The 25,781-nt window shown below is 35.9% G+C and overlaps 1 protein-coding gene across 11 annotated transcripts in view; it reads left to right on the top strand.

The window, feature by feature from the left end:
- Positions 1–25,781, top strand: part of RABGAP1 (RAB GTPase activating protein 1) — a 166,767-nt gene that overhangs the window by 36,596 nt on the left and 104,390 nt on the right. For all 11 annotated transcript variants that reach the window (XR_011999857.1, XR_011999856.1, XM_072748652.1 and 8 more), the window contains 8 exons: positions 7,334–7,568; positions 8,476–8,680; positions 11,329–11,503; positions 12,305–12,462; positions 19,114–19,224; positions 19,756–19,822; positions 20,511–20,613; positions 21,555–21,724. Coding sequence is in view for 9 of the 11 variants with exons in the window: in XM_072748652.1 (XP_072604753.1) it covers positions 7,334–7,568; positions 8,476–8,680; positions 11,329–11,503; positions 12,305–12,462; positions 19,114–19,224; positions 19,756–19,822; positions 20,511–20,613; positions 21,555–21,724 (1,224 nt within the window). In the remaining 2 variants the exon portion in view is untranslated. The remainder of the gene's footprint in view (positions 1–7,333; positions 7,569–8,475; positions 8,681–11,328; positions 11,504–12,304; positions 12,463–19,113; positions 19,225–19,755; positions 19,823–20,510; positions 20,614–21,554; positions 21,725–25,781) is intronic.

The raw sequence follows: 25,781 nt of genomic DNA, 5'->3' as shown, positions 1-25,781 counted from the left end.
GGAAGTACATTGATGACCCAGTACTTCTTTGGTGGAAAGTTCAGTTACAGAATTTTTAAAAAGTTTTTAATCTTTTTCTTCTTGAAAAATTCAGTGAACATTATTTTAGTTGGAAGGAAGTTACCAAACTGTATTAAAATAGCTGGTATAGAAGTCACTCCTCAGAATTGTTTAAACTAATCTTCTCAGTTTCTAATATTACTTGTTTTTAGTAACAGGTGATCTTGTCCTCAACTGCAGATCTTTTATTTAGCAAACAAAGTAACTGAACCATGAACACATAGTTTAAGTAAGGGAATCAGGGTGGTGGTGGTGGTGGGACCTACAAGTAACCATGTCATCATGATAAATTAATCAAGTGCTGGGATATAGATATGAACAGAATTATATGAGAACCTGATTGTTGCCTAGAAAAGCATAGAGTAGGTAACTATTTAGCAAAACCACAAAGAATGATTAAGAATTACTCAAAGAAGTCAGTCTGTAATGTGTAGAAAGATCAAGAGGATTGAACAGGGTCGAGTTAGGAGCACTGCATACAGTAGAATTGAATGTGCTTGCTTTTCTTTTTCTCCCAAATATTTTTTGTTTTCTGTTATTATAAAAATCATGTGTGCTTGATACAGAAGATTCAGACAATAAAAAAAGTAAGTAAAACCCAGTCATAATTCTGTTATTGTACAATACAGTTATAGTTTGGCTCTGTCTTCAGTTGACTTTTTAGGATGAATTCACAAGGTACTGTTCCTTCTTCTTTTAAAATTAGTGTTAATAATTCCTAAATGTAATTTGTTTCTCTGGTCCTTCCTTCATCCAGTAAGATAAAGAGATAGTCAGAACATCTGCAGTTTATAAATGAGGCACAAAGTAATTTAGTGATTTATCAAAGATCACAGAATAAGTATATGAGTGGATTTGAGGTTAGTAACGATACTTTCCAGGATCCAAATGGGACTTCTGGTTATTTTGTGCCTTGCTTTCTGTTAAAACTCAGCTTTATGTAGATTTATATTTGTATGTATTTATACATGTTTATATTAAAACTGAGCTTTATATATATATATATATATATATATATATATATATATGTTTCAAAATGCCTTAGCTTTTACATTGAAGCTGTAAAATTACTCTGAACCACTGTCATTTTTATTTTCATTACGGTCTGACACAAATAGTAGGAACTGTAAATCATCAGGAATTTATAATTTTCTGATTATCTATGTATTTTTCAAACACACACTATCATTTCCTAAGCGTGCTTTCTTGAAGACAAAATCTACTGGAAAAAGATCCTAAACCACCTAAAGTAGCTTTGGATAACTGTCATATCAAGTGGGGCCTAGTTGGTATTGTTGCAGTGACAGGAAACAGGCGCTATAAAGTTAGGAGTGGAATTTTAACATCAGGAAATGACTCCTGGCTGTTGCCTTTGAAACATTTTGTCCCTTGTTTCTATAAATGCAGTTTTGGTCTCAAGGAAATAGACCTGTAGCCAGTTCTACCATAGAAGTTATTACTTTTATTTAATATATTTAGAAAAGACAGATATTATTCCAGTAATGGGTCTTTCACATAAATAGTAGATGTATTCTTAGTTTTCCCTGGATAATGGAAAGTGGAACAACTACTTTTTTTTTTTTTTTAAGTTATTTGCTTTTTCAAACCTCAACTCCAGTAGGTGGATCAGAATTTATTTAGAAATAGTTAAAAGTAGGGGACACCTGGTTGGCTCAGTTGGTGGAGCATGTGACTCGATCTCAAGGTTGTAAGATCAAGCCCCCACATTGTAGGGGTTGGGTGTAGAAATTACTTAAAATCTTCTTTTTAAAAAAAGAGATAGCTGAAAATGGGGTGGGTAGGGAGATACTAATTGGATGCTTAATTAATTGGCAGGTACTGTGATGTGGGAAATGAGAATTCCTATAAAATCATACAGTGCCTGAATTATAAACAATAAATGTCCAATAATCATTGTTATATCATTGAATCCTCATGACCTGACAGTCCTGTGAGATATTAACACCTTTATTTTATTTTATTTATTTTATTTTATTTTATTTTAAATTTTTAAAGATTTTATTTATTCATGAGAGAGGCAGAGACACAGGCAGAGGGAGAAGCAGGTTCCTCGCAGGGAGCCTGATGTGGGACTCGATCCCAGTACCCCGGGATCATGCCCGGAGCCTAAGGCAGATAGATGCTCAACCACTGAGCCACCCAGGTGCCCCAAAACCTTCATTTTAGAGATGAGGCAGCTGTGACTTTCAGAGGTTAATTTACCCAGAACCAGCAGAGTTAGTGCCAGAGCTGTGCCCCAAACTCCACTGTCTTATAGTGGAGGGACTACTACTGAGTACACCTTCACTTTGTACAGCTAACCCTAGGGGGTTGCTGTTCACATGGTCGGCATGTGAGTGGTGTCCCCTGGAGTTGTGCCACAAGCCAGCTCTTGTCCCCAATTTTGACTACCACCCTGCTTTATAAGCAAAGTTATGAATAAGTCATTCACCATGCAGTTTCTGTCATTGCAAATATGTATGTCCATGTTTACAATAGCTGCTAAATTGGTACTTTATTTGTTTTTTTCTGTCATTTCAGGACTGTTTCTTCAAGTACTTTCCCCTCCTTCTCTTAGTCTAGTTTACATGGAGATGAACACAAATCTAAATATGATCCTTGTTGTATTATCCGTACATATCTGCTTTGCTTTTTTTATTTTTATATTTCTGCTAAATTAAGTTAGAAGCCTTTTTGTTGGACTACAAAATAAAATTGTTTTGCAGCATTCTAATTGGTCTTGCCCAGTATTTTTATTGTAAATGTTAAATCTTTAAGGACTTTTCAGAAAAATAGGAAATGGTATGTTTTTGTGTTAAGTACACAAAGCTCAAATAAAGCATTCAGATTTCATTTTTTATAACTAAACCAAAGTCTGTAGAATATCCAATATCAAAATACTACTTTAACTTATATTCTTTGCATTTATAAAATTCAAATCAATAAACATGTATTGCACGTATATTGTGCAGAAAATGTATCTAGACCTTTGGGAATAATATAAAGAAAACTTAAGAAGCAATCTCTGCCATTTAATAATGCCCAGTCTGGTTCAAGGTCTGGTTCTCTAAAACATCTATGCCCATATGACAGTAGCACTCCCTGAGGAAGGAGTAATTAAATCACATACAGCAGGGTTAAGATCTCCTAGAGGAGGTAACAGAATTTAAGCTTGGTCTTAACAGAAAGGAGAAGGAGAGGATTACTTTCTAGGGAAGGGACAAGTCTATACAAAGTCTAGATGCTTGGAAGTTGATGATATGTCCTGGGGAAGTTGAGTAGTTTGATGTGACTGGTAAGAGATGGAAACATAAATTGGACAGAGTTGTGAAAAACTCGTATAGTTACAAATTCGGGCTTTATCTTAAAAGGGAATTGAGGAAACATGAGAGGGTTTAAAAGTAAAGCAGTGCTTGATCAGAACGAAGATTTCCAATTGTAACTTAAAGTTGGCGTGTGAAAGAGAAGTCACAGGGAAAAGAAGGCAGGGAAATGCATGTCTTTCTAGTAGGCTTATGTAAAATGAAATACACCATCCTGTGGTATTACCTATGCAGAGAGAGGAAGGAAAAAATGCACAATTGGTCAAGGATCAGTAGGATTTATGAGTAATGTGGGAATGAGAGGAGTGAAGGATCCTGGCTGGCTTATTTAGTACAGCATGCAACTATTGATCTTGGGGCCTTGAGTTGAAGTCTCACTTTGGAATACGAGGAGGATCAGACAGTGAGTTAAGTTTGATACACCAAGTCTGGAGTATCCGGCTGAAGATTTCTCTCCAGTAGACAGTTGAGGAAGGGTTTGTAGATACATATTAGGGATTGTTTGTGTATCTTGGCAGTAGATGAGGTAGGCATAGGAGAGTCTGTAAAATGAGATTATTGTCAAAAACAGACCCCTGGATGAATACCTTTTGTGGTGCAGATATTAAAAAATGAACAGTGTGTTATCAAATTGCATCTTTTGTAGAAACCATGTTTTTTTTTTTTTTTTAATATTTTTCAGAGCCGTTTTAGGTTCACAGCAAAATTTAGAGGAAGGTGCAGAGATTTTTCATCCTGCTCCCACATATGCAAAGCCTTTGCCCCAATCAATATCCCGTATTTTAAGGTTATTAAGATGAAATTTATATATAGTAACATGTAGCCCTTTTAGATGTACAGTCCTATAAGCTTTAGTGAATGCAAACCTTTTTTTTTTTTTTTTAAGATGTTATTTATTTGAGAGAGTATGTGCATGAGTGGAGGGAGGGGCAGAGGGAGAAGCAGACTCCCCACTGAGCAGGGAGCCCCACATGGGCCTCCACCCCAGGACCCTGAGACCATGACCCAAGCCGAAGGTACACACTTTACCAACTGAGCCATCCGGGCACCCCTGAATGCAAACTCTTATATAATAACTGCCATCACCACAATTAAGATGCAGAGTATTTGTGTCACTACAAAAAGTTACTTTGTGTTTCTTTTTAGTCAATTCTCTTAATCTCCTTCCCATCCGCTGGCAACCAGTGATCTGATTTCTGCCCCTGTAGTTTGCCTTTCCCATAAGGCCATACAATTGGAACTTTATATAATGGTGTAGCCTTTTGTGTGGCATATTTTACTTGGAATAATCCATGTTATTGTGTGTATTAATAATTCGTTCCTTTTTATTGCTGAGTAGTATTCTATTGTACAGATAGTTGGTGGTTTGTTTATCCACTAAGCAGTTAACAGTTATATTCAGTTTTTCATAACAGTTATGAATACGGCTATAAACACAAACAAGACATATGTTTTAGTTTTTCTTGGGTAAATACCTAGGAGAGTCATATGGCAAGTGTGTATTTAACTATGAAATTTACAAAAAAAACAGCTACAGCGACTCTACCATTTTGCATTCCTGCCAGCAGTATATGAGAGTTTTTCAGTTATTACACATCTTTGCCAATCCTTGTTAGCATTGTTTTGATTTTAATTTTAGCCAATCTTATAGGTACTGAAGGCATCCTCTGGTGGTTTCAATTTCTCTAATGGCTAATTGAGTTTCTCTCGTGTGCTTATTAGTTATTATCTTAATACTTTCTTTGTCTAAATGCCCATATTTATTTATTTATTTATAAAAGATTTTATTTACTTACTCATGAGAGACACAGAGAGAGAGAGAGAGAGGCAGAGACACAGGCAGAGGGAGAAGCAGGCTCCATGCAGGGAGCCTGATGTGGGACTTGATCCCAGGACTCCAGGATCACGCCCTGAGCCAAAGGCAGACGCTCAACCACTGAACCACTCAGGGGTCTCAAACAAACATTTTTTTTAAAAAAAGAAAAATGACAAAAAAGTTAATTGGTTTAAGAATGTATATTATGTCACAGACAGTAATTTTGAAATTGGATTGAAGGTTCACAAATGATCTAATATAATTGTTGACCCTAATCATCCAAAGCATATGTTACAATGCTATTTTTAAACAGCTTTTAAAAATCAGCATTTGTCTTTCCTAGTCTTTAAGGAAGAGTTGAGGAAATAGAAGGCAATGAAAGAAGAATGCAGGATAAACATGTATAAATACAAAGTATGAGTATATAAACATGTTTTCTTTCAGGATTAGGTATATTTTTGTTATTGACGAATATAGGAATATGTAGGCAGCGTATCCTACAGCGTATCCTACTCAGAAATCTTGAGTTTAATTACCCTATATATTAAAGATCAAACCAGTATTTTGTAACATGTAAAATAAAATGTTTTCTCTTTGACTGTTTGCTCTTTTACTGTTAGTCTCCCCAGTTATTGCTAATTACATAAATGTGGAATCTAATACCTTTTCTCCATCTGTGTTCAGAAAGCTGTACCTATCCTACTTATGTTCTTTCTCTTTCCTCTTGGAAAACAGTTTAGGTTCAGTTAGACTATCTTTTGTTTACTGCAGGTGATGCAGTAATTGCTCTCCAGTTCTGAAAGAATGAGAGGTTAATTGGAACCAAGCTGTGGTTTATTTTTTAGATGGCTTTAAAAAACTTGTGAAAGTAGAACTTCTGGAAAAAGAAATTTGATTACATTTGTGGATGTGTAGGATCAGACATAATAGAGAATTGAAATTACTTGACCCACTTGGTAGTTCCACTAATGGTAACTGTAAACATAAAATGAAAGTTCAGGGAAATAGACATTGTCACTGAAGTCACGAGGCTGTACACCTGTTTTGCTCTACTTTCCAAGGCAAGAGTAGTTGACATGTTAGATTTGCTTGGGAAAATGTCAGCAAAAAAAGACTTAAGACTGTTTCTCAAATATAATTTACAACCAAAGGAACTTGACACAGAGCTATAAAAAATGTTTGAACTGGGTTCTTTGGTAGTCCAGAGGTATATCTGTTATTATTGGAATTTTGCTTCTAACTTCTGTTTCTTTGACCAGGAAGACCTCATTCTCTTTAACAATCTCTTAGTCCCACCCATTTTCACTTTCTGTCAGATTTTAGGCCTCAGAAAGCTGCCTCAGTCAGCCCCCTTTATTGATCAGGACTTTTCCTAAATGCTTTTGTGAATTTTTTTAGTGCTTCTTGAATAAGCATTTTAGTGATAATACTGGGTTTTGTCACTTGTGGTTTTCCTTAACATTAAGCAGTCTCCACTTGATTTGCCCTTGTTTACTTCCTTGTTGACAATTAATAATAAACCATTATGACTCTAGAAAAATACTTGACATACTGAAATGGAGTGCTTCTGCTCCTCAGGACATTTTATACATACCAGCTTTATTCAGGTGCCCAGAACTTTCAGAAACTGTTTATATCAAAGGAATCTCCCTTAGAATTACAAGAGACTGACTTAGAGTAGGAATGATGAAATCCATGTGAAAATTTATTACCTAATCTGTTTCTATGATAACGTTTGCAAGCAAACACATTTTCCTTTTTTCCTAAAGATTAGAGAAGCCCCTAAAAATATTCTTCTTAACAGATTATTTCTCACCAGACATGTAAAATTCCAGATATTTTAATTGTTAACTGAGGACACTGTAGAAAACTTTCAATAACACTGACATTGTCACATACATTTCTGGGCACTAGTCTCAAATTCACTATATACTTTTTCATGAAAAACTGTATGATTTAGAGTAGCTACAACTCTTATTTATTGCAGATCTTGATTTATTCTGTTTTTTAAAATACATTCAGAAGATATCTTTGTATCAAAAGAAACGTTATTTTCTCTAGAATACGCATCCATTTGAATTAGTACCGGCCTCTGTTCCTCACTTTGCTGATTACATGTATTTGTGACCCTTAGATTATAGGGAATGGAAGTGAACAGCAGCTGCAAAAAGAGCTAGCAGATGTGCTAATGGATCCTCCAATGGACGACCAGCCAGCGGACAAAGAACTTGTGGAAAGGTCACAACTGGATGGTGAAGGAGATGGACCTCTTTCTAACCAACTCTCAGCTTCATCCACCATTAACCCTGTGCCATTAGTAGGGCTCCAAAAACCAGAGATGAGCTTGCCAGTGAAACCTGGACAAGGAGGTTAGGACTGCTGCATTGCTTGCTTAACTGAAGGTTATTGTTTTTAATATGTGAGTGCCCACACTGTATTAGGTTTGATTCAGAGCAAATAAAAACCATTATCTGTGTTTTCTAGAAACTTCAGATTCTAGATTTAGGGGAATGTGAGAAGGGTAGATATACGTACCATTTTGATTTCCCTTTAAATGTATGTCATTTATATCAAAGAAAGATAACAGCAGTTTAATGACATTGAAGAAGTCTCATTTCAGAATATTTCAGGATTTTTCCAAGAAAGAAGGAATTTGAATACAGTGTTGGAGATGTGGAGGAATAATGTTTGAGGAAGAGATATTTGCTCCAGGCTTGTATAGATAGCTCTTTGGGAGTAGTTGCCAGGTTGTAAAAGGGAGCCAAAAGGCACCATAGAGGAGGAGGAATAGAGGAATTATAAAGGCTCATTGGGAAAAGTAGAGTGTTAAAACTGTAGAGCTTTATCAGGAAAGAGGAAGGGGTATTGGGAGAACATAAAGTGGCTAAGATAGTGAATGAGAGAAATAAAGCAATGCAGATCAGAAAGAAAACAGATAGGATTTTTCAGAGTGATAAAATACTAAATGTATTTTTGACCTTAATGTAAATTATAAAGTCAAAACAAATTAGAAGAGGCAGAAATGTAAATCATTTCTAACCTCAGGTCACATTTTAGATTTGGGATTGACAGTAAAGCAATCCCTAAACATTGTGGTGTTGGTGACAATTTTAATGTGAAATTTCAGGCTTTAACGGGCATTTTTTTGTGGGGCAGTGGCGTATTATCTCATTGGTATTTAATTGTAGAACCTAAATGTAACTTGTAGATTTTTACTTGGTATTCATGTCAACAAAATATTGAAATGAAAGTAACCCTCCATTACCATTTCTTCAGATTCTGAAGGGTCAAGTCCTTTCACACCAGCCGCTGATGAGGACAGTGTAGTTTTCAGCAAACTAACTTATTTAGGCTGTGCCTCAGTAAATGCTCCCAGGAGTGAAGTGGAAGCCTTAAGGATGATGTCCATCTTAAGAAGCCAGTGTCAGATTTCACTAGATGTAACCCTTTCAGTGCCGAATGTATCTGAAGGAACCGTGAGGTAAGAGTAGCTTCTTGAAATGTTTGTAGCATTGGATCAGATTTCTGACCTATAGATTTAGAAAGAAGCAGTGTTTAATTCACCTGGCACTTAATAAATTGAAAGGATTGTGACTTTTATGAAAATTAGTCTCTCATTTGAACAGTTTTTTATATTCTTCCCTATCCCAGTTGTGTGTAGTACATTAAAATTTAAGTGTTTTGGGATAATGGAAATACCTTGACCTGAAAATATGCCTAACAAAATAATTTATATTTTCGCTGTTCTACCAGTACAAATACTAGCTGGACACATTAGTTCAATGTGAAGTTTCATACTGAATCTAACTGAACATATTATATTAGAGTCAACAACAACAATATTAACATCGGAATCAACGTTTTTTAAGAGATTATTTTAGAGCATGCATGTGTATGTGCACATGATTGGGAGAGGGATAGAAAGGAAGAGAGAATCCACAAGCAGACTCCCCACTGAGCATGGAGCCTGATGCAAGGCTTGATCCCCAAGATCTTGAAATTATACCTGAACCACAACCAAGAGTCGATTACTCAACCCACTGAGTCACCCAAGCACCCCCAGAATCAACATTTTCATCAGTGGAGTTAAACAGATCATCTTGTAACATGCTTTCTTCATTTAGTTTTATATCATGAATCTCTTTCCATATCAATAAATACACTTAAAAATTTTAATTTGTGATAGTAAGATGATGTATTATTTAGAAATACCCAGTCTTTGGGGCATCTGACTGGCTTAATTGGTGGAGCACGGGACTCTTGATCTTGAGGTTGTGGGTTTGAGCCCCATGTTTGGTATAAAGATTACTTAAAAAAAAAAAAAAACTTAAATAACCAGTCTTATATATTGGACATTTTAGTTTTAGTGGGGGTTTTTTAATGAGAAAAGTACTACTAATAGCTAATATTAAGCATTTATTATATAGGTATGTAAGTGCATTACCTATAATTTCCGTATAAAAAGAGGTATGTTAAATTTTTGTTGTTATAAAATTTCTTTAGGATAAATTCCTAGAAGTAGACTTTTGAGTCAAAGGTTTCCCCATTTTCATTGCTTTTGATACAATGCCAAGTAGCTATCTAGAAATAGCAATCCATTTTGTACTTTATCAGTAGTGTATGAGAGGGAATCTGTTTTTATACTCCCAGAAGCATTTTGGATTTTCATGGTAGTAGTGTTATACCTATATGTGGATAGTAGTAAGTTACTTTTTTAATATTCCATTATTCTACATGTGTAATTCTTTTTATGAAGTTTTAAAGAGCCATTTCACAAAGACTCACAAATCCTAATTTTAATTATATTTATTAATGTGAAACTTTTTTAAAAAAGATTTATTTATTTTAGAGACAGCATGAGCGAAGGGAGGGGTAGAGGAAGGAGAGAGGGAAAGAGAAGCAGACTCCCTGCTGAGCTACAGCCAATATGGAGCTCAATCTCACGACTCTTGAGATCAGACCTGAGACAAAAATCAAGAGTCCGGCACTTAACCGACTGAGCCACCCAGGCACCCCTGTTAATGTGAAATGTTTCATAAAATTTGCTTAGCACTCATTCTGTGTGCTTCTTAGTAGTTATTGCCCAGCTGAAGTTATATTTTGTTCTGATACATTTTAATTCTATAAATATGCAAAAACCAGTTTCTCTTGCTCATGTTTTCAGAGTTTTTATAAAAGTACCTTTGAATGTGGATGAGGTTCCCTTCCTGTGTATTTCCATTATGCACAGGAACCCCTGGGCTTTCCTCATCAATGGCCCTGGCCATTCAGTGTTGAAATTGTAGTTTATTTTCATTCCTGTGTTTTCAGTGTCCAGAACAGAGCCTGCAATGTTGTAGTTAACACGTAAGTATTTGTTGAACCATTACATTTTTGAGTGACTGACACACCTTTGATTTTCAGTGAATGGCATCCTTTTGATTTTAGTAATTATCTTTTTTTAGGTGTTAACATTTTATACACTCTTATCTGCCATGAATTAGAAGAATATGTTTCATTCTGAGAAAGCACATATTATTTTTTAATTATTTTTAAATAATAAAGCAGATTAGGTCATTTTTTAGGAGGTAATAAAAAGCAGAGCTTTAATGATTTATTTTAGTAGTCTAATTTTACCCATTGATCTAGTCTTTATTTATTTATTTATTTATTTATAGATTTTATATATTTATTCATGAGAGACACACACACACAGAGAGAGAGAGAGAGAGAGAGAGAGGCAGAGACACAGGCAGAGGGAGAAGCAGGCTCCATGCAGGAAGCCTGTCATGGGACTTGATCCCGGGTCTCAGGATCACACCCTGGGCTAAAGGCAGCGCTAAACTGCTGAGGCACCGGGCTGCCCGATCTAGTCGTTATTTAGGTACAGATTATATAGGAAACATACTTATTGTGTTTTTCTATTGCCTCTGTGAAGAGTAAGTATATTTTGGGACCATGGGAGTATGAAATTAGTAATTTCAGAAATCCACATATTACTTATTTATTAAGATTTAAGATTAATATGATTAGCATACCAAAAATAGTTCCTATGATCTTGCTAGAAAGAGAAGTCTCAAATCATAATATAGATGTACTGAAAAGAGTCCATAATCCCTTTAAGCTCTTTATATCTTTTTTCCTGAACAGACTCTTAGATCCTCAGACAAACACTGAAATAGCAAACTACCCTATCTACAAAATCCTGTTTTGTGTCAGAGGGCATGATGGAACTCCTGAGAGTGACTGTTTCGCTTTCACTGAAAGTCATTACAATGCAGAGCTCTTCAGAATACACGTCTTCCGGTGTGAAATACAAGAAGCTGTAAGTCCCTATCAGAAAGAAAATTGTCTGCAAATGAGACTTCATCTGTACCCTCATTATGTTGAAGTTATTTGCAGTATTTATTAGGGTCATTTAATAAGCCAACTAAAATTCTCCTAATGTTTTATTCATTCCAGCCTGATGGGCTGAAGTATAAAGAAACCAAAAGTTTGGGTAGCCAGAATCTTTGTTGCTAAGAGTGTCAGAGACCAAGACTGCTTCTTGATAGGCAGCTTGGTTTTAGCAATGACAAATTTCTAAACTGTTCTTTCTTTTTTTTTTTTAAGATTTTATTTATTTATTCATGAGAGACACAGAGAGAGAGAGAGGTAGAGACACAGGCAGAGGGAGAAGCGGGCTCCATGCAGGGAGCCTGATGTGGGACTCGATCCTGGGACTCCAGGATCACGCCCTGGGCCGAAGGCAGGTGCCAAACCACTGAGCCACCCAGGCATCCCTAAACTGTTCTTTTTAAAGCTAATCTTGTAGGATTTTTTTTTTTTTACTATAATAAATATATTCAAATTGTTTCTAACAATTTAGGAAATTATTTTTCAATTGCATTTCTTGTGTTTATAACCATTTCTTTTTAAAACCCCTTCTCTGGCTATTTTTAGTGTTGCTTGCTTTCTAGGCCTAACAAATTAGATAATTTACCAAAAGAAACTAGTGGGGGAAAGATGAATTACCCCCCCACACACACACATATACACACACATGCACAAAGTAGGGGTAACTTTCAGCCTTCATAAAAGTATTTTATTTTTTCTAATAACACCCATTTTCTAATGTCTATTGTAGGTAAGCCGGATACTTTACAGTTTTGCCACTGCCTTCCGCCGTTCTGCCAAGCAGACCCCACTTTCAGCAAGTGCTGCACCCCAAACTCCTGACAGTGACATCTTTACCTTCTCTGTGTCTTTAGAAATAAAAGAAGATGATGGTAAAGGTTATTTTAGGTAGGGTATTTTATTCTGTTCTTTATGATGATGTTGTTTTTTAAGTTTGTATTAGCATACTATATCACCTGTGGTTCAAGGGAAACTCTGGGTCAGATGTATAACTTTCATGTATAAAATGATTGGTTTTATAGAGTTTTTTTATATTGTAAGAGATGAAAAGGAAATAGGCATATTTGCAGAGGAAAGTTTTTTATTTAAAATTTTTATTTATTTAAAATTTTTTAAATTTTAATTTCAGTATAATTAACATAGAGCGTTACATTAATTTCAGGTATACAATAGAGAGATTCAAAAATCCTATACACCTCTCAGTGCTCATCACAATAAATGTTTTCTTAATCCCCATCATCTCTTTCACCCATCTCACCCATCTACCTCCCCCCTCATAATTATCAGTTTGTTCTGTATAGTTAAAAGTCTGATTTTTGGGTTGTCTCTTTTTCTCTTTGTTTTTTGGTTTTGTTGCTTAAATTCCATGTGTAGGTGAAATCATGCGGTATTTGTCTTTCTCTAATTATGGAAGCAGCCCAAGTGTCCATCAATAGATGAATAAAAAGGATGTGGTGTGTGTGTGTGTGTGTATCATGGAATATTAGCCATAAAAAAGAATGAAATCTTGCCATTTGCAGCAACATTGATGAATCTAGAGGATATAATACTCAGTGAATAAGTCAGTCAGAAAAAGGCTTATTTCTGTTTGTTTCATTTTTTAATGGCTTGGTATGCATTTGTGTGTACACACACACATATATACATATATTACCCTCATACCTTTATTCATCTGCTGGTGAACAGTTGGGCTGCTTTCCTTATTGGGCTATTGTAAATAATGCTGCAGTAGACATAGAGATGCATGCATGTATCTTTTGGAATTAATGTTTCCATATTCTTTGGGCAAATACCCAGTAGTGGAGTTACTGGATCATAAGGTAGATCTATTTTTAATTTTTTAGGACCCTCCATACTGTTTTCCACAGTGGCTGCACCAGTTTGCATTCCCCCCAATAGTACACGAGGGTTCCTTTTTTTCTCCACATCCTCGCCAGCTCTTGTTATTTCTTGCTTTTTGATATTAGCCTTTCTGACAGGCATGAGGTGCTATCTCATTGTGGTTTTGAGTTGCATTTCCCTGATGATGAGTGATGTTGAACATCTTTTCACGGTGTCTGTTGGCCATCTCTGTGTCGTCTTTGGAGAAATGTCTTTTCATGTCTTCCATCCATTTTTAAATTGGATCATTTTGGGGGGGGATACTAGTTATGGAAATTCTTTAATGTTTTGATAACTAACTCTTTATTGGATATAGCATTTGCAGATACCTTCTCCAGTTCAGAAGGTCATGTTTTAGTTTTGTTGATTATTTCCTTTGCTGTTCAGAAGCCTTTTTTTTAATTAATTAATTTTTTAAATGTAATCGCAGTAGTTTATTTTTGCTTTTGTTTCCCTTGCCTTAGGGGGCATATCTAGAAAGATGTTACTATGCCCAGTGTCAGAGATATTGCTGCCTGTGCTCTCTTCTAAGACTTTTTTGGTTTAGGCCTCACATTTAGATCTTTAATTCATTTTGAATTTATTTTTGTGAATGGTATAAGAAAAGTGGTCCAGTTTCATTGTCTTGAATGTGACTGTCCAGTTTTCCCAGCACCATTTGTTGAAGAGACTTTCTCCCATTGTATACTCATTACTCTTTGTTCAAGATTAATTGACCATATAATTGTGGGTTTATTTCTGGGCTCTTTATTTTGTTCCATTGATCTATGTGTTTTCGTGCCAGTAGCATGCAGTTTTGCTTATAAACAGCTTTGTCGTATATCTTGAAATTTGGGATTATTGATACCTTCACTTTTCTTCTTTTTCAAGATTGCTTTGGCTATTGAGTCTTTTGTGATGTCATACAAATTTTAGGATTATTCTAGTTCTGTGAAAAATGCTGCTGGTATTTTGATAGAGATTGCATTAAATCTGTAGATTGCTTTAGGTAGTATGGACATGTTAACATTTTTTCTCCCAATCTTTGAGCATGGTATGTTTTTCCATTTATTTATGTTGTCTTCAGAGTATAGGTCTTTCATTGCTTTGGTTATTAAGTTTATTCCTAGATATTTTATTGTTTTTGCTGCCATTGTAAATGGGACTGTTTTCTTAATTTCTCTTTTCCAGAGGCAAGATTTGAAGAATTTTAAAGCAATTAAAATTATTTCATGTGGGAAACTATATCACATTACCATGTTCTTTTAGACTCAAAATAACTGGCCCATTGCTTATATGAAGTATGACAGAAGCCAAGCCCACTGGATTTGTCGCTGCTTGTTTCTCTAGACTTCTTTGGTCTTGTTGTTGGCTGGTTAATTTGTTTTAATAATCTAAAGATCTTAAGGCTTTTGACATCAAGTTTTACCATTAAAGTTTTATCTGAACACAGTGGATGAGGAGAAGGAGGTCTGTGTTCAAAGTCTTAACTTTGCATATAGGGTCAGAAATAACTAGTTTGGGACTTTAAGTAAAATGATACTTGAGTAGTGGAAAGAACCCTAGAATAGATATAAAAACTTGGGTTTAGTTTAATTATTGCTACTATTAACACTGATCTTTTCCAAGTTTCTTTATATCTCCTGATGGTAGTTTCCTTACTTATAAAATGAGTTAGCTGGACTTGAAAGTCCTTTCTAAATTTAAAATACTATGGTTACAAGATGATTGATTTTTTTTTCTTCCCCTATATTCCATATCACACATCGGGTTCTTGGATTGTAAATGACAGTAACATATTAAAGTTTCTTTTCTTCATGACTACCTCATAAAATGAGTAAAATAAACTGACATTGAAATACGAATGATTTCTACTATTTGCTTTTAAATTAGAAAGCATGGTAACTGGTTCATTTGTTTGAACAACTGGTAACTTAGTCTCTCTGCAAAGACTTTTGGTATTATCATGCCATCTGGTGGCTAATTTTATGTACAGCGTAGCTTCAACTTTTATTTGTGCAGTTAAGTATGAGATGCAATGGTCTGTGCCCTCTCATCAGCTGTATTTTTGTTCTCACAGCAACTTTGAGATGTGCTGCTTCCCACAGTATGCATGCCTATCTTGAGAAGTCGAAATTATAATCTATAAGCTTTGTAATATTACTTTCTAAGAAACAAGTTTCTTTAAACAGCATTTTTTCCCTTTAGTAACGAAATTTATATAGATCTATTTATAATTTCAATTACAAATAGGAATGATGTCTAAGATCTCTCTCAAATGCTAGAACTAGTTCTCTTCTGAATTCAGTCATGTTCAAGGAAGAATGATCATAATCACAAGCCTCCTACCCTGTTCTGTTCACCCTCATACCAAGGAGATGCTATACAAAATATCCCTGGTCATTTTCCTCTTTACATTTGTCAGGGCTTTGTTCTTTTCTTGCTATATGGTTTTATTGAATTTGTAGTTTATACTAGAAAATAATGTTGTGTAGCCTTATTATAGTGATGAGCTTGTTGAAAAGTAAGCCTTTCTTTATCAGATTTAAACTGGCCAGATGCAGTTGTTTTTATCCAGTGATTCCATAATATGTCTAGGAATTTATCTGCAGAAACAATAATTGAAGTACCCAAAGAATTATCAAGATGGATGTTCCCCTTAATGCTGTTTATAATAGCAAAATTAAGAAGTAGAAATTAAATGCTCACCAGGACATAATTATTAAATATGATGCATTTCACAATATATACAAATGTCAGAACATTATGTTATACACCTCAAATTAATATAATGTTATATGTCTATTATATTTCATTAAGACATAATACAGTAATATACCCATATGTCTTAGCAGCTATCCAAAAAATATAAATATATGTAAGTAACCATAGCACAAGATAGATTGTGGTTTTACTCTAACATAAATACAAAGTACTTTGACAAGTAATAATGTTCTTCTTTTCATCCTTGAAAAAGTATAATTCTTATATTATTAATATCAGAAACCTACTTTCAGTTTAGCCCTTAGGAAGATGGAGCATTTTCATTTAAAACATTCAAAGCGGGGATCCCTGGGTGGCTCAGCAGTTTGGCGCCTGCCTTTGGCCCAGGGCGCGATCCTGGAGTCCCGGGATCGAGTCCCACGTCAGGCTCCCGGCATGGAGCCTGCTTCTCCCTCCTCCTTTGTCTCTGCCTCTCTCTCTCTCTCTATGTCTATCATACATAAATAAATAAATCTTAAAATAAAATAAAATAAAATAAAATAAAATAAAATAAAATAAAATAAAACATTCAAAGCATTCTTTTGTCTTATTTATTCTACCACATAACCCTATTAGATATGCTAGATATTTCGTATTTTCCTTGTTTTATAGTTAGAGAAAAGCCCAGGGAAGTTAAGCCTGGACCTTAGTATTGTAATTTATATAGTAGGAAGTCCACATAAAATTATTTGGATGGATTTATTCAATGATATATGACAAAACTAGAGATATAATCTAAATTCTCTGATAGCAGGAAGGGAACTTCCACTGCTTATACTGTCTACTCTGCCCCCTGTTAATGTGGCTTTTCCTTGCACTTCAGCATTAGGACAAGAGAGACAACTTTATATCTGTTGTTTTTTTTTATTTTTATTTTTTATTTTATTTTATTTTTATTTATGATAGTCATACAGAGAGAAAGAGAGGCAGAGACACAGGCAGAGGGAGAGGCAGGCTCCATGCACCGGGAGCCCGATGTGGGATTCGATCCCGGGTCTCCAGGATCGCGCCCTGGGCCAAAGGCAGGCGCCAAACCACTGCGCCACCCAGGGATCCCTGTTGTTGTTTTAAATACTGCTAAGAGGTGGGCTTATATTTATTTCTATGTCAGCATCCAGAGAACATAAAGACTAGTGTATCTGTTACCAGCTGAAAATTGAGACCAGTCTATCTCCTTATAGATGAAAATTCTGTCAGCCACAAATATTGAACAGTTTGGTATGCAGAAGTTTTTCTTTGCGTGTGTTTGTCATTTCCAGATTCTTTTGCTAAGAGTCTTTGACTTTCATTCCTTTTTTGAAATATTTTTTTAAGATTTTAAGTAATCTCTACATCCAGCATGGGGTTTGAACTTACAACCCCAAGATCAAGAGTCACATGCTCCACTGACAGAGCCAGCCAGGCCACCCTGATTCTTTGATTTTCTCATCTCATTTTCATAAAGTATTGTTTGTTTGTTTGTTTTTTAAGATTTTTTTATTTATTCATGAGAGACACAGAGAGACAGAGAGAAAGAGAGAGAGGGGCAGAGATACAGGCAGAGGGAGAAGCAGGCTCCATGCAGGGAGTCCGTCTTGGGACTCGATCCCAGGACTCCAGAATCACACTTGGGCTGAAGGCAGGCTCCAAACCACTGAGCCACCCACGCGTCCCTCGAGTGTTTTTGAATTGGTTGCTATATAAGAGCAGATGGTCTTCAAACTAATTTTATTTTTTCAGAGCCACTCTTTAGTTTGAGTAGGTACTCAGAATTCTCATATAGACTTTTATAGTATCTTTTAATGGTTCTGCTGCCATTATTTTAAAGTTGTACAGTACTAAGACATAATTCGTATTTGCATGTTGGCTGATTGCCATTGGCAGATGTTTGCCTTTGAGAACAAAGAACCCAGAGAAAGTGGTATGTGGGAGAGTAGGGGATTATTTAGGTAAACTCTAATTTTAAGAATATTTTCAACTTTATTCTTAAGGTAATGTTTAACTATATCATTAGTATTATTTTTATAGTTCTTGCACAGGTTAACAATAAGGTTGTCGCTGCTTGATGGAAGCATTAGGCAACAGCTTACTGTTGGCCATATTTTTCTTATCTATATATTTTTTTTAATTTTTATTTATTTATGATAGTCACAGAGAGAGAGAGAGAGAGAGAGGCAGAGACACAGGCAGAGGGAGAAGCAGGCTCCACGCACCGGGAGCCCGACGTGGGATTCGATCCTGGGTCTCCAGGATCGCGCCCTGGGCCAAAGGCAGGCGCCAAACTGCTGCGCCACCCAGGGATCCCCTCTATATTATTTTTTGAAGGTACCTTGTTTTGGAATTCAAAGGATCTGTGATTATTTTTTCTTTATTACATATTTAAACAAATAAGACAATAATTATTTGTAAAAAAACAAAACAGTGACTAGATTGAAAGGAAAGAAAACTACTGTTTGAGTGCCTATGTGCTAGATGTCATGCTAGGTGCTTTACAGATTTCTAACTTAATTTCACAACAGAAGATTAAAAAATTAAAGCCACATTTTTAAGGAGCATATGAGTTTTTTTCTAGTTCTTGTAATTTGTTTATTGGATTAACCTACAGTAATGATAATATTTTCACATCAAGAGATAGATGATTTTTAATTTTTTTTTTTAAGATTTTGTTTATTCATTAGAGATACAGAGAGAGGCAGAGACATAGGCAGAGGGAGAGGCCTCCCACGGGGAGTCTAATGCAAGACTCGATCGCAGGACCTTGGGACCATGACCTAAGCCAAAGGCAGACACTCAACTACTGAGCCACCAGGCATACCTGATTTTTAAATTTCTATTCTTATTTGAAAACAGAAAAGAATCCTAGATTCAAAAGAAGTTGTTCCAGTATATGTCACAGTAAAATACTTTGCAAAATTAATGAAACATGTTGTTCTACAGTGCAGTTCCTAAAGAGAAGGACAGACAATGCTTTAAACTTCGCCAAGGAACTGATAAGAAGATTGTCATCTATGTGCAACAGACAACTAATAAAGAACTGGCCATTGAAAGGTAAATATTTTTGTAAACTCAGCTTAAATATAAATTCTAGTGGAGTAACCATACACAATATTCAAAAATACATTTGCAAAAATTTTGTTCTTTTGGTTTTTAAGGTGAATTCTTTTGTTTTTTATTTTTACTTTTATTTTTTAAAGATTTATTTATTTATTCATGAGAGACACAGAGAGAGAGAGTGGCAGAGACATAGGCAGAGGGAGAAAAAGGCTCCATGCAGGAAGCCTGATGTGGGACTCGATCCTGGGACTCCAGGATCACTCCCTGAACCTGGGTGCTCAGCGGCAGATGGTCAACTGCTGAGCACCCAGGCATCCCATCTTTTGGGTTTTGTTTTTTTTTTTTTATTTTTTTTCATCTTTTGTTTTTTAAAGTGAATATTTCATTCACTTAATTTGGGCAGTGCTAATTAAGTGATAATTTTAATGTATCCTTTATCCATCAATAAGAATTTTAAATGACCTAGTTTAAATGTCTTTTTTATGTTATCTTTCTTCCAAATTTATGCATCTTCCTTCTTTGCAGGTGTTTTGGTCTTCTTCTTAGCCCAGGAAAAGATGTACGAAATAGTGACATGCACTTGTTAGATTTGGTAAGGATTGCTTTTGTTTTTAAGGTTATACACTATTTCCTTGATAAATGTATCATTCTATATTACCTGAATATGATGCGAAAGCACTTTTATGAAGGTGTTCTTATGAGCTATGATAGTAGTAGACAAAGAATTTCATTATTTCTGACTTGATATTTCCTAGTCTGACTTTAGACCTGTTTAGTCTCAGCCTCAGTTTTTTTACTGTGTAACAGTGAATAATCCCTGTTTAGAATTTAAGGTTGAAGTAGGAAGCAAAGAGAAAGTTTGTGAAAGAAGCATTTACATACTATTATCATGAGTTTTATAAAAGTAGGTGGTATTAGTATTGTAGCTATTATGTGAAAATCTTTATTCCCAAAACTAAAATTTATGTGATAATTATGTACTTGACAGAAGAATTCAACCAAGATTCAGGTGGTAAATTTCTCTGATATTTGCACAATTTGATACGATTTATTAGCATTTACTTTATAACTTTTCAGGAGTAGTTGCATAAATAATTGGCACATCTTTAATTTTCACTGCAGTCAGTCTCATTCATATATATTTCTACTTTTTTGAAAAATACCTGACCGTCTTTCATATTCTTATATTTTTGTGACTCCTATATTTTTAAAGGCGTCAAAATGGTAGTTAGCTGTTGTTCACTTATCTTGGCATTAATGCTTTTTACTCTTTTCTTTAGGAATCTATGGGCAAAAGTTCAGATGGAAAGTCCTATGTTATCACTGGGAGCTGGAATCCAAAATCTCTACCTTTTCAAGTTGTAAATGAAGAAACTCCTAAAGGTGATGCAGATTGGCTGACATCGTGAACAGACATTTTAATCCCAAAAAGATCACTAACCTTAGAACCACTTATTTGACAAATATCATTGTTTTTTTTAATTGTCATAAAACCAAAGAATTTATATAGGTCTTAGAATTTATTGTTAAATTTGATGTATAAACAAAGTATCATTTTCCCCCACATAATTTTCCCTCCCTTTCTCTTAATTTTTTACTTCCCTGCTTCTTTGTCTATGCATGTACTTATTTATGTACAGAATTCTAAATTTTATTTATTTTTGTGGAGAGATAATATATGTACATATGGTTAAAAATTAAAAGAATATAGGGGGAAGTAAAAGTCTCCCACAGTCCTCAGGGCCCCAGCCCAAGAGGACCACTGTGACCAGTTTCTTACGTAGCTTTTCAGATACTCTGTGCAGAAACCACCTTTTTCAAGGTATTTTCTACTCTTCCTGAATGTCGTTTAGTAGCTGCATAATGTTCTATCCTGAAAATGTAACAGTATTTGCTTAACCAATGCTTCCTATTTATTTTTCTTCCCATTCATTTTTTTCTTGTTACTATAGCACTGTAGATAAATGTGTAAGTTAACCAAGATTTTAGAAATTGAGAACTTCCAGTGTGGGTGAGAGTGGCATGAAGAGGCCACAGCCTCTTCATGGCAGTTTTATAAAAACAATCTGACAGAACATTTCATAAACTTTATATAGTGCTGTCAGTAATTCCAAAGAGTCTGCCCAAGCAAAGAATTCTCAATACAGAAAAAGAGTTTTCAAAACAGCAATTTATCTGATTATTTTAGATTTTGATTTAATTGATGGATTACCTTAAGGTATCTTGAAAATTTGTGACAAAAGTAATTAATTTTATATTAATTATATGCGCAAAATATTTCCATTTTTTTCATTTGCTTCTCCTTTCTCTCTCTCTCTCTCTAGATAAAGTGCTGTTTATGACCACGGCTGTTGATTTGGTAATAACAGAAGTGCAGGAGCCTGTTCGATTTCTCATAGAGACAAAAGTCCGCGTTTGCTCACCTAATGAAAGATTATTCTGGCCCTTTAGCAAACGTAGTACTACTGAAAATTTCTTTTTGAAACTAAAACAGGTACTATGCTTTTCTATAAATATGGGAGGGAGGTAGATAAGAAAGGAGAAACTTTTTGAGGCTGATTTATCATTGAGCTAAGCTATCACCTAGATCTTTAAACAGTTGTGTATTTAAACATATTAAGAGGAAAATTGTCTTATTTTTGCCCACCTGTTTATCATTTTTCTTACTCTTCAGAACCAGGTGTCTGATCTTACTTGCCTTCAAACTAAAGAACTTATTTTAACAATTTTTTATGTCGCTTTACTAAAGTCCTAACTCTTAGACTCCTTTATCTGAACATGTTTTTATTTCACTCTCATTCCAGTGGGTTATTTCACTGGCTGTAGGATTCTGGGTTGATTTTTTTTTTTTTTTTTTTTTTCCTTTTAGCACTTTAAAGGTGTCCACTCACTGTCTCCTGGCTCTCATTGTTTTTGATGTGAAGTCAGCATGCATTTATTTGTATTGTCTCTGTATGGAATGAGTCATTTTCTCCTGGCTGCTTCTAAGATTATATTTTATCTTTGATTTTCAGATATTGAAATATGATGTGCCTGGGCATTTATGTTTTCTTATTTGTCTTCCTTGGGATTTGCTGAGCTTCTTGAAATTAATTAATTAATTAATCAATCTATCTAAGTGACCTATCAATCATCTATCACAGAGAGAGAGAAAGAGCACCGCACAAGCAGAGGGAGTGGAAGAGGGAGAAGCCGACTCTCCACTGACCAGGGAGCCTCATGGGTGGGGCCTCAATCCCAAGACTTTGGGATCATGACCCAAGCTGAAGGCAGATGCTTAACTGACTGAACTACCCAGGCACCCTTGAGCTTCTTGAAACTTTAAGTTTATGTTCTGTTTTGTTTTTTACCAATTTTGAGGAAAATCTGGTTATTTGTTACAACCTTCTTTCCTGCCCCATCTCTCTTTTCTCTCTTGTAGGATTCCAGTTACATATATTTTAGTCCTTTTGATACTACCTTACAGATCTCTAAGGCTCTGTTTTTTGTGTTTTCTTTTAAATTTATTTTATTTTTTTCCTGGTTTTTCTTCAGGTAGTATACCATTTTAACTCTTTGACTTGTCTTAAAGTTGGTTTGTCCCTTTTATCCAGTTTGCTGTCAAGCCCATTCAATGAATTTATTTATTTATTTGAGATTTATTTATTTGAGCGGGGGGGGGGGGGGTGAGAGAACGTGTGCATGCACACAGAGGGAGAGGGAGAAGCAGACCCCGTACTGAGCAGAGGGCTCAGTCCCAGGACCTGAGCGAAGGCAGATGCTTAACAGACTGAGCCACCCAGGTGCCCCAAACTTTTTTTTTTTTTTTTTTTTCAGATCTTTTGCTTTTTATTTCTGGAATGTCTACTTAGTTCTTTTGTTTTCTTAAGAGATTTTCTCTTTGTTCTTTCAAGTATATTTTCTCTTATATCTTTGGGCATAATTCTAATATTGCTACTTTAAAAATCCTTAACGGCTAATTCTAATATCTGGTGAGTCACATTTTCCTGTTTCTTTGTCTAGTAATTTTAGATTATATGTTGGACATTTTTATGATAGATTATTGTGGTCTGTTGTGGTCCCTTCTGAGTATCAATTTAAAAAAAAATAGTTCTGTCAGTTAATATGGTGAAAATCAAATTCCATACTCTATTTTACCTGTAGTGGGCGGCAGATAAAATCTGTTTCCTTCTTTTAGCTTTTCTTGGCCTCATATGCCCCACTACTCCCCCCACCTTTTTTTCTTGCTTTCCTTTGTATCAAAACATCTTGAAAAATAATCAAATCCATACTGACCTAAATTGCTAAATCTAGTGGTCAGTCTGAGTCTTCATCATCCTTGGCCAGTGAGCTATATACAGTATGGATGATCACTCCCCAACTCCTTACCCCTCTCTTACTTAGCCTTCAGGACATCTCAGATTTACCTCACCCCCCTCACCCCTAAAATGCTCTCCTTACCTGTCTTAACTGTCTCAGTTCATGGACACCTTCTCCTAATTGTTGCTAAGGTTAAACATTTTTCTTTCATTTTTCACACCCCATATCCAGTCTGTTAGGAAATTCTGTTTACTTTCAAACCCTATCTAGACTTAATACACTAACCTCATCTGAATTGTCACCTTTACCTGAGCTACTGTAATAATCTCTTCACATCTGGTTTTTTTTTTTTGCCCTCTCTTTCTCTTTCTCTTTCTCTCTCTCTCTCTTTTAAAGAGTTTATTTATTTATTCATGAGAGATACACAGAGAGAGACACAAAGACACAGGCAGAGGGAGAAGCAGGCTCCATGCAGGGAGCCCGACATGGGACTCGATCCCGGGTCTCCAGGATCAGGCCTTGGGCCGAAGGCAGTGCCAAACTGCTGAGCCACCCAGGCTGCCCTCTCTCTCTCTCTTTTGTAAGATTCTTACTTTTTAGAGTACAAGCTGGGGAGAGGGAAAGCAGAAAGCAGCTACTTAATCGACTGAGCCACACAGGCGCCCCTCCTTTTCATATATTCTCAACACAGCAGCCTAAGATCAAGTCAGATCACTTTTCTGCTCACAACCCTTTAAACCAACTCTACTCTATAAAAGCCAGAGTCCTTTCATTGGTTTCTGATGTTTATGTGGTCTGCCTATTATATCATGTTTTTTTTAAGTTTATTTATTTATTTATTAATGAGAGACAGAGAGAGAGAGAAAGAAACACAGGCAGAGAGAGAAGCAGGCTCCATGCAGGGAGCCCGATGTGGGACTTGATCTCTGGTCTCTGGGATCACACCCCAGGCCGAAGGTGGCGCTAAACCATTAAGCCACCAGGGCTGCCCTGTCTATTATTATTATGAACTAATTTCTCTCTATTGCTTTTTTTTCCTTACTGCTTCTGCTCTAACGATGCTCTTGGGGCTTTTGCTATTAACTGTTTCTTCTGCCTTGAATGCTCTTCCCATTTCCCGTTTGCTATTACTCACCTCCTTCAAGTCCTCATCTTCTTTAAGTTTGTGCTCAGATGTCAATCTGAGCCTGACTTCCACATTTAACACTGCAGTTTGTCTACTCTTGCAGTGATGCTGCCAGTCACCCCCACCCCTGCCCCGGTATATATTTTTTAAATTTTTTACAAAGCTTTTAACTTCCAGTATACCACATAATGCACTTAATTTTATTTTGCTTATTATGTGTTTTCCCTGTTGAAAACCTCTACTAACTCAGTATTCCTGATGTGCCTTGTTCACTGATTTATCCTAAGCATCTAAAACATAGTAGTTCTCTGGACGCCTGGGTGGCTCAGCAGTTGAGCGTCTGCCTTTGGTTCAGGATGTGATCCCAGTCTGGGGATTGAGTCCCACATCAGGCTCCCTGCATGGAGCCTGCTTCTCCCTCTGCCTGTGTCTCTACCTCTCTCTTTGTGTCTCTCATGAATAAATAAATAAAATTAAGAAAAAAAAGTTGACTTTGGAATCAGAGTATATCAGATTTTACCACTGACTAGCAAGTACCATCAACTCTTTGAGCCTGTTTACTCATCTGTAAAATGGCAGTGATTGAAGATTCCTCATAGTGTTATTGTGACATTAAGTAAGAAACTGTATAACATACTTGGCATATGATATGTTATTCATTTTAACGGTTATTGAGAGGGACTGTGGAACCTTAGTGGGACAGAGGAGGAGTAAAAGGTATTATGTCAATGGGGCACCCGGGTGGCTCAGTCATTTGGGCATTCAATTCTTGATCTCAGGTCTTGATCTTGGGGTCCTGAATTCATTCCCCATGTTGGGCTCCACACTAGGTGTGGAGGCTACTTTAAAAAAAAAAAAAAACAACTAAGGCATGAAATAGGACAAGATTGACTATCATTGGATCAGCCCCAGAAGAACAACACTTCAGAAAGAAAATCAGTTTACAGGTATCATTTTAAAAGTTTAGGGAGGGGGATCCCTGGATGGCTCAGCGGTTTAGCTCCTGCCTGCAGCCTGGGGTGTGATCCTGGAGACCCGGGACCGAGTCCCACGTCGGGCTTCCTGCGTGGAGCCTGCTTCTCCCTCTGCCTGTGTCTCTGCCTCTGTTTTTCTCTGTGTGTGTCTC

The sequence above is a fragment of the Vulpes vulpes genome, chromosome 2, assembly GCF_048418805.1.
Source record: "Vulpes vulpes isolate BD-2025 chromosome 2, VulVul3, whole genome shotgun sequence".
Taxonomy (NCBI): Eukaryota; Metazoa; Chordata; class Mammalia; order Carnivora; family Canidae; genus Vulpes; species Vulpes vulpes.
This window is presented reverse-complemented; position numbering and strand designations above follow the sequence as displayed.